The sequence below is a fragment of the Diceros bicornis genome, chromosome 11 (genome assembly GCF_020826845.1).
Source record: "Diceros bicornis minor isolate mBicDic1 chromosome 11, mDicBic1.mat.cur, whole genome shotgun sequence".
In the NCBI taxonomy this organism is placed as follows: domain Eukaryota; kingdom Metazoa; phylum Chordata; class Mammalia; order Perissodactyla; family Rhinocerotidae; genus Diceros; species Diceros bicornis.
Window position 1 is genome coordinate 29540894 of NC_080750.1, and position 16563 is coordinate 29557456.

At 42.6% G+C, this 16563-nt stretch overlaps 1 protein-coding gene across 4 annotated transcripts in view; it reads left to right on the top strand.

Annotated features, from left to right (window-relative positions):
• The first annotated feature begins 567 nt into the window (after positions 1-567).
• Positions 568-16563, top strand: part of NOCT (nocturnin) — a 28285-nt gene continuing 12289 nt past the window's right edge. The window contains exon 1 of one of the 4 annotated variants that reach the window (XM_058550094.1): positions 568-1003. Coding sequence is in view for 2 of the 4 variants with exons in the window: in XM_058550090.1 (XP_058406073.1) it covers positions 814-1003 (190 nt within the window). In the remaining 2 variants the exon portion in view is untranslated. Of the gene's footprint in view, positions 1004-8913; positions 9649-16563 lie in introns of those variants that run through there. The other 3 variants (XM_058550090.1, XM_058550091.1, XM_058550092.1) reach the window with 3 other exon arrangements.

Consider the following 16563-nt stretch of genomic DNA (forward strand, 5'->3'; position numbering starts at 1 on the left):
AAACTTGTGGCCTCTTGCGGCATTGATCCTAATCTGCCTTGTGGAGCTTTCCAGTCTGATTTCTTTTGCCATCTTCTGGCCCCTTTGCCTGAGTATAACATCCCTGAGGAAACGGACGCCGTGCTATTCACCACTGCCCTCGCACGCAGTCGGCGCTTTATCGTGCTTAATTTCGTTTAACGCAACATGTGTCGCCGAAAGGATCGGGGGCGGAGGCCCTCTGCCGTACTGACACACTCACACATGGATGCTATGTTCCACTCCGACATACACGTGTCCCCGGGGCCACAGCCCTGGAACTGTCTCGGGACTCCCCGCCTGTGGGCGCTTCCATTCCAGCCAGCGGAAGGGGAGGCTCATTTCTTTAAAATCGCCCCAACGGATACTTGTTAATTTAGTGCTCCTCCAGCCTCCACCCTACAAACAAGTTAAGATCTCCTTCGTTTCAAAATATTATTACCGCGGGTCTAGGAATCTCAGCCTGGTCGCGCCGTGGTCGGGTCCCCCGGATCCCCCCTCCCGGTCCCGCGTGGTAGCGCCCGCTTTGTCAGCGCTGCGTTTGCCGGTTACCCTCCAGCTCCGGCCAGCCCGCGGCAGACGGTGCTGCTGCTGCCACAGCTGCCGCTGCTCCTGCATCTCTCTCAGGCTCGTCTGCCCAAGACTTCCCGCAGGGCCTGCGCTGGGCGAGAAGGAGCCTAGGAGCATCCGCTCGGACGGCCCCGAGAGTCCCCTCGACTCGTCCTTTTCGGCCTCGGCCGGCTTCCGCTCCTCGGCGCGCGAGCGGCCGCGGCGGTTGTGGCGGCGGCGCCCGGCATGTATCAGAGCCCGCGGCGGCTCTGCTCCGCCCTGCTGCAGAGGGACGCGCCCCGCCTGCGCCGCCTGCCCGCCCCCGGGCCGCGCCGCCTGCCGCCCCCGCCGGCGGCTGCCCTCCGGCCCGCGTCCCCTCGGCTTCTGGCGGCGGCCTCAGCGGTCTCGGGCCCCGCGAGGTCGTGCTCCCGAACAGGTGAGTGCATGGCGGTGCCGGGCGGAGAGCGCCGCGCGGCCGCCACCTGGAGACCGCGCGGAATGAATGGGGAGCCCCCGGCGGCGGGGCGGAGGGTCGGGCCGGACAGCGGCTTCTCCTCTCCCCGAGCAGCCGTCTCTGCTCCCTTTTCCTCTTTCCCTTGCCCTACCATGCCTGGGGCCTGCATCACGTCTGGTAAGAACCGGAATACTGTGTTCAGGTTCCCGTTTGATCCTAGGATGCCGTGCTTTGCCGTATTTCTCGCTCTTGACCTTTGACGTTAAATTTCCCCCTTCCGAGGGTTGGTTTTACTTCTTAACTGTGCTAATTATGGAAATTTTTATGCAGAAAAATCATCTAAAGTGACACTTATTTGATCATGTAGGTTGCACGGCCTAGAAGTTCTGAATTTTTTAAAAGTCATGTTAGCAATCTATTATAACGCACATTGACACTTTACATTTATTTGGATTTTTTTTTGGAGCCTTCCACTCTTAATGCTTATGTCATTCTGTTCCTCTATACTAGGGTTAAGATCTGGTAAAGGTGATGCCTTCCATTTGCCAAGAGCCAATTTTATGCATCACATACCCTGGACTTTTTCTTTTTTGCCGCCTCCGTTTCTGCCTGAAGATACATTACCGTCGCCACACTTTACATGCAAATTAATCATACTTTTTAAAATGAGAATGTTTCTCTTTCAAAACTGGCAATTCATCACACTAAAAAATGTATTTTTGCTGTGCTCAAGTTAGGTTATGGCTGTCTGACATGTATCGGAGCCACGTATAACCATCCTAGATTTGTGTAACCATCCTAGATTATAAATAACTACTTTTTGCTCCAAAAATTTTGGATTAATTTAAGGACAAATTGGGCAGTAGAAGGAATATGTTTAATGTGGCTTTCTTTAATCAATGAAAGCGATAATCCAAAATATGATTGAAGCCAAGACTTTAAATTCTATTCAGATTATTGGTGGATGTTTAGGCTGAGGCATACTTTTAAAACTAGGATGCTAAACTGGTTCTTGAAGACTCTTAACTCGATATTACTCTTTAGAAAGGGTGAACTTGACAGTCATAATTAGATTTATTTCCCCAGTTCTATAGGAGTTTGGCACGTTGTGAAATAGCTGTTAGAAGGAGTACCACTTAATAAGTGTTAATATTTTTTCTTGCTGGAAATTTTCAAGAGGAATATTATTAGGTTTGAGGTGGGAGAAGTAAAAGAAAACCAGTTAGTGTCTCCTCCTGTACCAGCTCATATCTTAAATTCCCTCCAAGTCCCCAGAGGCAGAGTTAGTAGGAACGTCTTGGGAATACAGATGGCTTTTGCAACACAGATAGAGATAGCTGTGCTGTTAGCTGAGGAAAAAATGGTCAGATCAGATGGAGCGTTTGGAATCCTAGGCTTTTGACACGGAAAGATGTTTAATGAACTTTTTAAAAGTCCTTTGAAACCCCCTGGTTTTACAAATAAAGAAATTGAAAGGCTTTATGGTAGTTAACTATTGTGAACAGTTAGTAAAAAGTCTTATGCAATTTTCTGGTTTTACGCGGTTTTAGCTTCAGCTACTTGTTAGGAGAAACTCGTGAATACATTTCACGCACTCATTGCTCGAGCACTCATTCATTCAAGAAGTCTTTACAAAATGTCTCACACACTGTAGGTGCTTTATTATAGGAGATAAAAGAATGTGAGCCTTAGTCTGCCTTTAAGGATCTTGCTGCCAATAAAAGTGATGAGATGTGCACAAAGAAATGACTATTGAATGAAATGAAACATCTTTTATTCTCTTAAATTAAAAGTTTGCAGGTGGCACAAGGGTGCTGGAGAGGGGAAGTCCCTTTCAGCAGTGGTGATCTTTTTAGGCTTTGAGAAGTGGTTGGCATTTGGGCTGGGCCTTGAGGCATGATTAGGATTGAAAGAGATTGAAACATTTTGCTTGGGAAAAGCCAGGAGCAAAGTGGGAAAGGCATGGGGCAGGCATGTGGCAGGGTGAGAGACAACGCACCTTGCAAAATATGTCTCAGAACCAGCATTAGGTGCTTTTGAAAAAAATGCAGATCCATGGATCCCACTGTAGACTTATTAAACAGAATCGTTATTGTCGGGCCCCAGATTCCACATTACATAACAAAATAACAATAATAAAAATCCAGATTATCCTTATATGCCCCAAAGTTTGGACACTTGGTGAGAAGAGTCTTCAGATTGCTGAAAGCTACTCTTCCCTCTAGACACTCTTTTGGGGGAGAGGGGGGATAATGAGTCACAACACTTGATCCCATTTGATAATCAGTTCCTTCCTAACGTATGCCCCTTGGCAATCAGAGATCCCTGGAAAGATGAGTACAGTCCCTTTGGAGTTATCAAATGCTAGATTATTAGAATTTAAAGGGGGCCTTGGAGATGATCTCAGTGTTTTGCTATCTTCTCACGAAAGGACAGCAGCCCCCATAAAGAAGCAGTTGCCACAGTTACTGTACTGGATGAAATGCAGTCGCGAGTCATCTGTGGGTTTATAACTGCTGTCCTCCAGATCCCTCCTCCTCAGATAATGAAGAGCTGGCTGAATTACTGTTCTCCACCACTGGAACATGTTGCTTTTTTCTTGGTGCAATTTTAAAATCAAATACCAGCTCATTTGAGGAGGCGGCTTTATTTAGTATGTTCCTTAACCATGTGAGTAAGCTGCTTATGAGAGAGAAGAAATGGGAAAGCTGGTAATTATCAAGCTTCTACAGAAATAAATTGCTTTCCTTGTGGGAGAAGTAAGGTATTATTTTCCTGTAGCATCCAACAGTAAGAGTTTAAATACATGAACTCTGGGGGGCTTTTGAGTTAATAACCGTGGCTCCCGAATCACATTCAACACCCTTACATATGAACATTTTCAAATCATTTGACCTTGCTTGTTCTTTTTTTTTTTTGTTGAAGATTTTATTTATTTATTTATTTATTTTCCCCCCAAAGCCCCAGTAGATGGTTGTATGTCATAGGTGCACATCCTTCTAGTTGCTGCATGTGGGACGCGGCCTCAGCATGACCTGAGAAGCGGTGCGTCAGTGCGCGCCCGGGATCCGAACCCGGGCCGCCAGCAGCAGAGCGTGCGCACTTAGCCGCTAAGCCACGGGCCCAGTCCCTGACCTTGCTTGTTCTTAACACTGGACTTTACCTGAAAAAATAAAGAAGATAAAGTGATATCAGTTTATCCACAAGTTTTATGGAACACAGTACACTTAAAAGGCCAAATATTACACCGTGTCTCAGGACTAATTGCTGCAGGAATTGAGAAGAAAGAGAAATCAGTGTGGCTGGATTTGTTGGAACAAACTTTGGTCTGAATAGGTGAAAGGAGAGTGCTGGACAGGGAGAGACCACAGTGCCTGGAGGAAGTGGTGGGTATGGGAGCAGTGAAGGCCAGGCGGAAAAGAGGTACTTCCAGAATCATCTGGGATGCTTGTTAATGTACGGATTTCTGGTCTTTTACCTATCTACTTGAATCAGTTTTCCTGAGGAGAAGTCTGGTTAAGTTGTATATTTAACAAGCGCCCCAGGTGTTTTCTTTCTGGAAAGCTTGGGAGTATTTTATAAGTTCCACTCCTTTTTTTTTTTTTTTGTGAGGAACTTTAGCCCTGAGCTAACATCTGTTGCCAGTCCTCCTCTTTTTGGTGAGGAAGATTGGCCCTGAGTTAACATGTGTGCCCATCTTCCTCCACTTTTCGTATGTGGGATGCCACTACAGCATGGGTTGATAAGTGGTGTGTATGTCTGTGCCCGGGATCTGAACCCAGGAACCCCAGGCCACTGAAGCAGAGCATGTGAACTTAATCACTATGCCACTGGGCAGGCCCCCATTTCTCCTTTCTGTAGGTGCTTATTCCTGGAAAGCTTGAGAAACCCTGATGAGGATTCTGGAAGAGTGTTACAATCTTTGAGCTTGGGGCTTAAGGCAATTCAGGAGACCCCTGAGCAAGAACATTTACCTGAACAAAGGTGGGTGTTAAGAAAGGGAAGAAATTGGTGTATTTATGAAAGTTCAGTGAGAAAAAAGTTGAGACTCACATTGTCCTGGAAGTGCATTGGAGTAGTTGTACAACTTATAGAGTGGGTAGGTGGATAAATACGATACTGTGTAGGTTTCTATGATGTCTACTAAAAGGGAAGTGAGGCAGTTATATTCAGGTTTCTTGGAAGGAGGAGGAGGAAGGAGACATAGCATCTGTATTTGCTGTTAGGGGTCACTCATCAGAATTTATAGGACCTTGATAACCACTTGAATGGTTATCATACTTGAATAAAGACTCAGCAAGTCACAGCACAATGTGCATGGTTTTTTGGCTTCATAGTAAACCCACTTGTACTTTCATGAAAAGCAGCTAAAATGTTTTGGATTTATTGTTATTCTTAGAATAGAGGAAACTCAGCCTTCCCAAAGGAAGGAGTAAGACCTCAAGTGAAAATCTTAGCTAGTTGTCCTCTTGTCTCTCTCTGGTCTCAAAGCAACACTTGAAACACGGTTACCATGAATTCAGTGTCAGAGACATGGGCAGGAGTGCCTAGGGGAAAGAGGGCTGAAGAAAATGATTCCCGTCAGATTTGAATGTCTCCATACAAGACGTTTTTCTACTTCTCCTATCAAAAAAATGCCTGGACCCCACTTAGACCTTCTGGATTTTAATATCTGCAGGTGGGGCCTGAGCCTCTGGTGATTCTGACGTATAGCCCAGGCGGACAGCCAATGAGGAGACTTGTTTTACTAAAATGCTTAGAAGCCTGCTAGAAGTTTCTTACTAAAGCGTCAATTCTCATGCCTCCAAAAGTGACAGGCTGCTGTTGGATCATGAGGGATTGTGCAGAAAGGAAAAGTTAAAAACCATTTTTATTCCATCTGCAGAATTGGAGTAGTATGAGCAGTCCATGAAAATAAGTGCTTAAAAGTTACAGCCAAAAGTCCAGTAAAGGATGGTTGCAGTAGGATGTCCTGGAAGTCCCTTAGTATTGTCGCATCCTCACCGCTGTCTTCCTTTCCCATTTCTCTCCTTCCCCCAACTCTCTGAGCTTCTAGTACGTGGGCAGGTCCATTTGCCAGACTGCAAATACACTGTGACTCTCAATACCTCATCCAGTACAGGGAACAAAGTAAATTACTTTGCAGATTCTAATGATACCTTGGATATAATAGTTTTCTGTTTCCTTCTTATATTTTGCTTTCATAGATCCTTGAGGGAACTGCTGAAAGAAGATGTTCATCTTTTGAATCTTAGAGGTCACATAGATTTGCTAACCTGTATTCTAGAATAATTTCTCTGATGGAGTTCATTATTCTGAATTTTATTTGGAAAAATTTCATGATGATTTTTTAAACAAAAATTTTTTTAAATTACAGAAGTAACTTAAAAATCTTTTTCCTCAGAATTTTAAATGTCTTTGTATCATCTCTAGAAGCTTATAAGATTTTTCTTATCTTTGGTGTTCAAAGTTCCATCAAGTTAAATGTCTCAGCATCAGGTGAGCCCATTCTATCTAAAGACATACCATTCTTTAACATAGGAAAAATTTCTGTTACTTCTTGCATTTTTTAATCCACTCTTTTGTCTCTTGTTCTCATGTTCTTAAACTCCCATTAGACAGCTTGTTGGTCATATGGATCCATCCTCTGTGTCTCCTCTTTTTTAATGTCTTTATCCCTTCTTTATTTCATGAGATTTCCTGAACATTTCTATTTTGCAGTCATTTTAAATTTCTAGACATTTTCTTTTTTCTTTTCTTTTTTTGCTGAGGAAGACTCACCCTGAGCTAACATCTGTTGCCAATCTCCCCCCCCCCTTTTTTTTTCTGCTTGAGGAAGATTAGCCCTGAGCTAACATCTGTGCCAGGCTTCCTCTGTTTTGTATGTGGGTCACCACCACAGCATGGCTGAGGAGTGGTGTAGGTCTGTGCCTGGGATCCGAACCCGCAAACCCAAGCCGCCAAAGCAGAGCATGCCGAACTTAGCTGGTATGCCACGGGGCCAGGCCCTCTAGACATTTTCTAGTTCTCTGATTGCTCCTTTTTTCATAGAAGCCTATTCTTGTTTTGTGTCCATAATATTCTCCTGTAGTTTTAAATATATGGAGATAATGTGTGCCTGTTTCTCCCTCAGGCCTCTCTCCTAAAGGGGAGAGCAGTTTGCATGCTTGGTCAGTGGGAAGTTTATGTGGAGGGCGGACAGCCAGGCTTCCTGTAGAACGCCTGAGAGAGAGTGGGCTGGATCCAGCCCTCCACCTTTGCCAAAGCAAGGAAGGGCTTCTCTCTGTGTTCTCGAATCTGAGTCCTCACCCTCCTTGTAAAAGATCCCTGAGGTCCACAGTTAGCTCCTGATCTGGTCTGCTGCTCTTTCAGGTCCATCACCCTTGGGAGCCTTTCCAAGGCAGGTTGCCCACTTGCTTTGAAGTGTTTTCTGGTTCTATCCAGCAGGCAGAAGCCACCCTTGCCAGCTTCTGTCTGGGTGAGAGAGGGGAAGTGGTGTAACTAGTGCACAGCTCTTTCAAATGCCATTTGTGAATGAATTACCCTAACAGTTGTCCCTCAGCTTCTCCTGCCCTTTGTCTTTGTTGACTCAGCGTGGAGTTTCTCCAGAGCCTCCTCTAGAAGAACCGTATTTACCTTTGGTTGCTTGTTCTGCATTTTCCTCCACTCCGGTTTCTCTGTTAATTCAGACCTGTTTTTGTCTTCCTGGAATTCTTTCAAATTTTTGGCCCATTGATGGCATCCTTTCTTTTTTTGCTGTATGATTGTTTCATGCTTTTTAGAAACTTGAATACCTGTACTTTATTCCTGAAAGCTCTTAGGAAGAAGACAAGAGTAAATGTATGTTCCATTTCATGCCTGATGACCTATTGATTGTATGCAACGTATCAATTCCCATTTTAAAAATGAGTCATAGGAGTAGAGATTTTAAAACCATTGACAGTTTCACTTCCAGTTTTTTATTTTTTTTTATTTTATTTTTTTGTGTGTGAAGAAGATCAGCCCTGAGCTGACATACATGCTAATCCTCCTCTTTTTGCTGAGGAAGACCGGCTCTAAGCTAACATCTATTGCCAATCGTCCTCCGTTCCCCGCCCCCCAAAGCCCCAGTAGATAGTTGTGTCATAGCTGCACATCCTTCTAGTTGCTGTATGTGGGATGCCGCCTCGGCATGGCCGGAGAAGCGACGCGCCCGGGATCCGAACCCGGGCCGCCAGCAGCAGAGCACACGCACTTAACCGCTAAGCCACGGGGCCAGCCCCTCACTTCCAGTTTTTGAAGATGATTCTTTTCCTCCATGTACCTTAATTATTCAAGCAAGGCTATGGAAATTTATATATGAAAGTTGTTTTCCTATATTTTAAGTGACTGAAGCTCTTTCATTGGTTTTGTAAAATATACAAACTGACTATACAGTTTTATTTCAATATAATCTAGAGCAGGGGTCTGCAAACTTTTTCTGTGAAGAACCAACCAGTATTTTAGGCTTTGTGGGCTATATATGTCTCTGTTACAGCTACTCAGCTCTGCTGTTGTAGTGTGGAAGCAGCCATAGACAATACATAAACTTTATTTATGGACACTGAAATTTGGATTTCATAATTTGCACGTCATGAAATATTATTCTTATGATTTTTTTCCCACCATTAAAAAATGTAGGGCCGGCCCCGTGGCTTAGTGGTTAAGTGCGCGTGCTCTGCTGCTGGTGGCCCGGGGTTCGGATCCCGGGCGCGCACCGATGCACCGCTTGTCCTGCCATGCTGAGGCCACGTCCCACATACAGCAACTAGAAGGATGTGCAGCTATGACATGCAACTATCTACTGGGGCTTTGGGGAAAAAAAAATGTAAAAGATCACAGGCAGCACGCAAACAGGGTGCCAGCCAGATTTGGATCATGGGCCAAAGTTTGTGGACCCCTGATCCCGAGGGAAGAACTCGGTACTATCAGTGAAATACTCCTTTTGGCTTTCGTATTTCCATTCATAACTGTGAAAATGGACTGTTTTCTTGGGCATCGTGGTCATCATGTTGTACCACAGACCTAATATCTTAGTGGAGAGCAGTTATCCCACCAGATTCTCTCAGTTTCTGCCGTTTTACATTTCACTTCAGAGCGTGATGCTAGAAAAGCCCAGCTTGTGGCAATGACTGGCCAGCCAGCTAACAATTGAGCACCAACTAAACGTGTTAACCTAAGCTTTTATTGTGGAGGGATTTCTTTTTCCTTCATGATATTTTCTAGATGAATCTGGCATGACTGAAGGTACGGCTCAGCCTTGTCTGGAAAATACTTTGGCATTCTTGTCTAGTCTGTGACTGTGGCCTCGCAAAGAAAGGTCGTTTGGATTGTCACAGTGTCTAGGCGCTTGTATTTTTAGACACGTTAGGTTGCGAGTCGTGACCTTCACTTGATATCTCTGGTAATGCCGTGGGTCGCTACACTGCTTTGTACACTTTGTGCAGTGCCAGGGTGTGTGCCGTGACGGCAGTGACGTCGACAGATGGAGGCACTGGAATTCGACCTCTGTTTATTCCTGTGTGCACCCCTGGCCCGGCTCCCTCCAGTTGTCCTGACTCGAGATCAGACCTGTCAGCGATGCTGACGGACAGCAGTCCAAAGTGCAGGTAACTTTCTCGAGGGCCACACCCCTTCCTAGTTGTGCAATCTTGAGAAAACTGTGTAATCTCTCAACCTCGGTATCTGTCTATAAAATGGCGAATACAATGCCTACTTTGCCGGATTGTTGCAAAGAGGGGTAAAAATACATGGAAGTGGTGTGGCCCCTTCCACACAAGTGGTCTCAAATCTTGATAGCCTCTTTCAACGCACCAAGTGAGCTTCACTGAGTGTAACAGAATAGCTAACATTTAGCTGACCACTTAGGGTGTGCTAGGTATGTCTATCTTAACTCAATTAATCCTCACAGTAACCCAGTGAAGTAGAAAATTCAGTGATCCCCAGATGAAAAAAACAGGCACAGAGAGGTAAATAACTTGTCCAGGATCATATTAGTAAGAGGAGGAGCCAGGGTTTGAAACCACTCAGCCTAACTCGAGTCCATGTGTTTATGACTTGGGCCTCTACTGAACTGTAGCCTGATCTTACTGAGAAAAGTTGAAGCTTTAGCCGTAAAGGCTCTGCCATACTAACATACTCTACTGCTAAGTGCTCCAGGCATGCCTGTCACGTTCAGTCAGTGGTGCTCATGACGGAAATTTGAAGACTGGTCACTAACTAAAGTGCTTGACCCTCACTAGAAAATAGTATCTTCCAAATTGGCGCTTGGAATCCAGTCTCTAGGATCCAAGAATTAATGTACTATAAGTCCACACCCATAGGCAGAATTTGAGGTGATTACGTGCATTTACCAGATGGACCTGCAGGGGACATGTGCACTGTGTTGAGTTTTGGTTTTCTAGCTGATGGGTGCATACCAACACTGAGACGTAGAGGTACATGTAATAGTGACTCAGGACACTTCTGAATCTCAGTGTCCTCATCTGTAAAATAGCCAGGGAGTTCTGGAGAGGGCAGCAGGTATCAGCAAGTAGAAGTGCTTAGCATCCCGTACGGTGCTCCACCAGTGTAAGGCAGTCAGTGTTCGACAGGGTGCCTTGGCACTTTGGTATCACTTGTCATCCATTTTTTTATCAACATTTTTTAAGGCACTGGCCTGGGTGCTTTAGAAGTGTGTAGTAATTGCTAGTATAAAGAGTAGTAAGCATGTATTCTATATCTTAGTGGTTGTCCCACTTCTCTTTTGCTTTGTTTTTTAGGAAAAGAAAAAAAGTGAATGTTATTTTTTTTAAAACAGGTGAGAAACAATGAGAATTGTTACTAAGTTACTCCCTCATTATAAAAAGGACATAATAAGAGTGGTAACCGAGTCCCTGCCCTAGAGCTTACAGCCTCATGAGTAAAGGACAGGGATTTGTGTGTGTGTGTGTGTGTGTGTGTGTGAGAGGAAGATCAGCCCTGAGCCAACATCCGTGCCAATCCTCCTCCCCTTTTTTCCCCAAAGCCCCAGTAGATGGTTGTATGTCATAGTTGCACATCCTTCTAGTTGCTGTGTGTGGGACACGGCCCCAGCATGGCCGGAGAAGCGGTGTGCCGGTGCGCGCCCGGGATCCGAACCCGGGCCGCCAGCAGCAGAGCTCGAGCACGCAACTGCTAAGCCACGGGCGGGGCCCAAGGACAGGGATTTTAATTCAAATATCAGGGGCAACTTAAGTAAGAGCAGCAGCCCAGGTGTAAGAAAAAGGAAGCCACTGGGGCTCGATTCATAAAGCTGTGCAGGCATGGAGGCTATGAATCTTTATTTATTGATTCCTTCAAAAAATATCAAATATACCACATTTATTCAGGAACCTACTCTAAGAAGCTTAATGAAAACCAGCAGCTGAATTAGCTGTCTGAAGTCTCTGAGGTGGTTGAACACATGGCCAGCAGATGGCAGCAAAGGCTTGTTTCAGTGGTGCCTTCCTGTGACGTCTGTCCGTTACAGTTTTATGTACTTACTCTTCGAGGTATACTTGGGCCTAAGGGTGGTCAGCTCCAGCAGCTTCCCAGGTGTGTACCCAGGTCATCCTGGCTTTTGTTTAGTTTTTGGTTTTTAATCAGCTTTTTTGCCAAGTCACCGTTTCAAGAGACTAAACTCAAACTAATGGTGAGAAATTATTCACAGACTGAATGGTTTGGGCAAACTCCAGAAGAAGCCCTTGCTGGGTAACTAGAGAAACATTATGTGGAGAGATGTCTCTGCTGTGACTTCTAAGTGCCGTTAGGACTGCCCAGAATGGTAGGCGCAGTCAGTTTGGGTCTCGACTGTTAGGTTCTCATCCAGTATTCTAATTACTGGTATGAGGGTGTTTCGTTAAACCCTGATCGTTTCCCTCTGATGGTCGGCACTCTGGAACTTACATTGTGGCCTGCCTGTGGCTTTAGAAGTATGTAGTAATTGGTAGTATAAAGAGTAAACATGTATGCTATATTTTAGTGGTTGGCCCACTTCTTTTTGCTTTGTTTTTTAGGAAAGGGATGGCTAAATGGGGGAAGTTGACATAGTACTGTATTTCAGGAATCCAAATAATCTGAATTCTCTGGCAAATCTTTAAAGGCTGTTACAAGAGTGAGAAGAGTTATTTAATCCTATAAAATAAAATAGCTGCAAAGTATTAATAATGCAAGGAGTGAAGGCATCCAGTTCTAATTGTATGTGGAAATATGCTTATAGAAATAAGAAGAGGCAAGGGATTGGAGTGGTGTTGCAAATGCATAGCTAGGCATAAGAAATAAAGCTATTTTGATCTGCCTGTTGCCTATATAAATTATATAACGTGTATTAACATTGAGAATGATGGCTGGTACTTTTTCTAGTAAAGTGGCTAGAAAAATGGGTTTGGGGCAAAAACCAAATACAGTATAGGGTCAAATTGAAAATACCCGTCTCCAAATACGTATAAAATTGAACCTAGAAGCCAGTCTGAGGGCCAGATAACTGTAAAGTTCAGCAGTGGTTTTGTCAAGATACCGTACTTTATTCAATATCTTACTTACCACATGGATGTATTACTTGCGCTATCTCGCCTCAGGAAATTGGCTTTCAACGTTGAACTGTTCCAAATTTTTGACCATCTTTTTAAAGCCCTGTGTAGCAGCCCCTATGAAGTCATAAAACTTCAGTGGGATGGCTCGAAATCTTAGAATCAGACATGTATTTATTTTTTTTAAATGGTTGATACTCTAAAAGGAAAAAAGTGAATGTTATTTTTTTAAAACAGGTGAGAAACAATGAGAATTGTTACTAAGTTACTCCCTCATTGTAAAAAGGGCATAATAAGAGTAGCTGTCTCCTAGGATTGTGATGAAAATTAATTGAAAATACAGCTAGAGCAAGCAGAATTTGTGAATAGTGCATATTAAGCATTCAGTAGTCATTAGCTGTCACTGGCATCATTCTTAGGATGTGAGCGAGAGAAAGGTGCCCCATAATCCTCAGCCTTCTTTTGTTTTAAAATTTAAATAACTTTAGTACATTGCAGGCCTTAGGTGGGTCTGAGCCTTGGCACTGTGTTATAAGTGCAAAAATAGTATGGGAAGTCTTTCTAGTGTTCACTTTTAGTTATTAATTCCCTAGTCTTGGGTTTTGTACTTGCCTTGAAGTGATGTCTATACATTACTAGAAAGTTTTGGAAAATATGTTCTTGGGACTAGAAGCAGAAAAGAAAAACTGAACACAGGAATAAATGAATTGGGACTTCTCCAAATCTCTTCTGATTTGATTCGCTAACATGACTTTATGAGAAGAATATTTTTGAAGTATAGAAAATCGAGGTTGAATGTTAGAAATATAAGGACAGAATTAAAGGAAGATTATCCAAGATTTGGGGATAGTTTTAGTCTCTGGAGCAGCAAGTAAGTTCTCATTTTCTTGCCAAAGGATTGCTTTGTTTGTGACCCCCTTGACTTAGAAGATGATCTGGAATAGAAATTCTAGCTTTTTATTCTCTGGATCCCTTTACATTCTTAAAAAATAGTGAGATCCCCAAAGAACTTTTTTTTTTAATGTTGGTTATATATTTATATATATCATTTTAGGAATCATGTTAGGAAGTAAAACTTGAGAAAATTTTTAAATGTTTATCAAGTCACTTAATATAATAAATCACTGTTAACATAAAATATTTTTATGGGAAAATAACTATTTTTCAAAACAGAAAGAAATTAGTGAAAAGAGTGGCGTTATTATACATTTTTGGAAATCTCTTCAAGTCTGGCTTAATAGGAGACAGCTGGATTCTCAGATCTGCTTCTACATTCAATCTGCTGTTGTGATATATTATTTTGGTTGAAGTATATGAAGAAAATCCATTCTTTCACAGATATGTAGTTGTAAAAATATTTTAACAGCCTTTTTAGATAATTGTGGATATTCTTGGTGGTAGTTTCTGTGTTAATAGTGATTTGCAGTGTGGAATCTGATACCATATCAATGAACTTTTTTATACTGTTACATTAAAATCCATTGATTTGTTTGGTATTTTGAATGGGTCTTTTTACCCCTGCATGGTTTTGTGTTGGTCATTTGGGAATTGTTGGTTAACTGGGTTATGCAGATCTTCCAAATGTTATACAGTAACAAAAAATAACATTAGTTAATATCACCACCAATCTTGTCAGAAAAGTCTTTAAGTATTAGAGGACCTGTCAAGCTCCTAATGGCAGATACAAGTTTTCCAAAATTTTTGCTTGAAAATTTTTATCACTGACACAAATACAGTTGTCCTTGGATATGGGTGGGGGATTGGTTCCAGGACCCCTGTAGATACCAAAGTCCAAGGATATTCAAATCCCTCATGAAATGGTATAGTGTTTGCATATAACACGCACATCCTCCCATATACTTTAAATCATCTCTAGATTACTTAAAATGTCTGATATTATGTAAATAGTTATACTATATTGTTTAGGAAATACTGACAAGAAAAAAAGTCTGTACACGCTCAGTACAGACGCAACCATCGTAGGCCTTTCGATCCTCGGTTGGTTGAACCTACGGACACAGAGGGCCACTGTACTGTCAGTTGATTTCCTTAAAGTGAAAATGTCTGCCTGATGTCCGTAACTGATTAACTTGTCAGTTGTTCTTTCAGGTAAAAGTGGTGTTCCCTGGAAATGGGGGCTAGTTCATTTTGCAACTCAGACACTCACCGAAGTGCTGTTCTTTAAGACCTGGTATTTTGGTATGCAGCGGAAGTGCTTATGTGTACTGTCTGTTGTGTCACATATGCAAAAGACATGTCATCAAGGTTCCAGATTTAACAAAATTCTTATTCGTGCCCCATTAAGGACATTTTAAAGCAAAACATATTTTTTTAAACCGTGAGTGTGTGGTGGTAAAGACGAGAACGGCCACTAATAAGAGTCTGCAGCCACCGCCTGGCCTGCGCTGAGCCTGACGTGTGCTGAGACGGCAGCGGTTCTACCAGGTCGTGGGTAGAACAAGTATTAGCACAGTGAACAGGCGAATGATGTCTTAGTATTATTATGAAAATAGTCTTGACCAGGCATACCTCGGAGAGGGTCTCAGACACCCGCAGAGGTCTGTAGACTCCCCTTGGAGAACTGCTGCTAGAGCCGTGTTTCATCAGTGGGTTGTTAACTCAGTTTATTTGGTCAAGCCCAGCATTTTAGAAAATAAAATGGAATACACTAAAAAACACTGCACTTTCTCATGTAGAAAAAAATATTTGTTTTGTGAAACTCATTTTAGATATTTATACATACCACATGTGTGTACTGAGTTGCGAATGTAGAATGTATGTGTCATTTTAGTTTTTATATTTACTGCCTTAAATATATATCTTGTAAGTTAAACATATAAGGATATAAATATTTATGTGCATTTATTATATATGTTCACAACATAGCAACAAGTAAAATGACATTTTTAACTTAAAATGTTCACTGCCACAGAAATGTCACATCTCTGGAGGAGTGATTAGACAAGGGGTCAAGACCTCTTAGGGCAAAAAAAAAAATCCCAAACAAAATTCCTTAGATGTAATGTTATATTTTTTAAACATATTTTAGACTCATGTCTTTATTTTTATCCTTACAATAACTCTGGACATATAAAGATATAAAATATATGTTTGTAGCATGGAAAAATAGCAAGTAGCTGGTAGAGATAACAGAATGATTAGCTAATGGCAGACAGCAAGTGGGAAAACAGAGCCATACATATGCACATTTTTATACCTAGTTCTGTATATACAGCTATATGTTTAATAGGTGAAAGATGTGTTCATACTGATGTCTCTGATTCCAGCTCAGTACCAAATGATTCCTTCTAGCCTTTTCTCCTAGTTTATCTGTAACTTCCTGCTCTGCCGCTGAGAAGTCTGGCTCCCACCATCCATTTACTTATTTGTTCAACCCCAGTATATATGTAAAGCAGTTCTCTCTACTTTTTTCTTCTTTCCCAAGAGAAACAGCTTTACTAACTGGAGTTCAGTTTCTTTAGTCTTGAGCCATATAGTTTCCCATTAAAATGCTGTTGTCCAGAGTTACTTAGATCACAGCTCCTTTTTTCCTGAACCCCTTCTGTGAGATTGTCATACGTTTGTAATAGATTCATTTTTTAGAGTCTGCATTCCCTCTTGAGATCCCTTCACTTCCTGGTTGATATTTTAAATTTGCATACTTTAAAGTTTATTCTTGGTGATGGACAGGTCTGTGGATTTGGACGAATGCATACAGTCGTGTACCCACCACCCCTAAAAATTCCCCCAGTCAGCCACCGCTCCCTCCTCCAACCCCTAGCAACCACCAATCTGTGTCGTTTTGCCTTTTCCAGAATGTCATATGAACAAAATCATACAATATGTAATTTTTAGAGCCTGACTTCTTTCACTTACAAAATGCATTTGAGATTCATGCATGTTGCGTGGATGAATCTTGCAAATCACCAGCTTGTTCCTTTTTATCACTGGATGCTATTTCATCCTATGGATGTACCACAGTTGTTCATCTGTTTG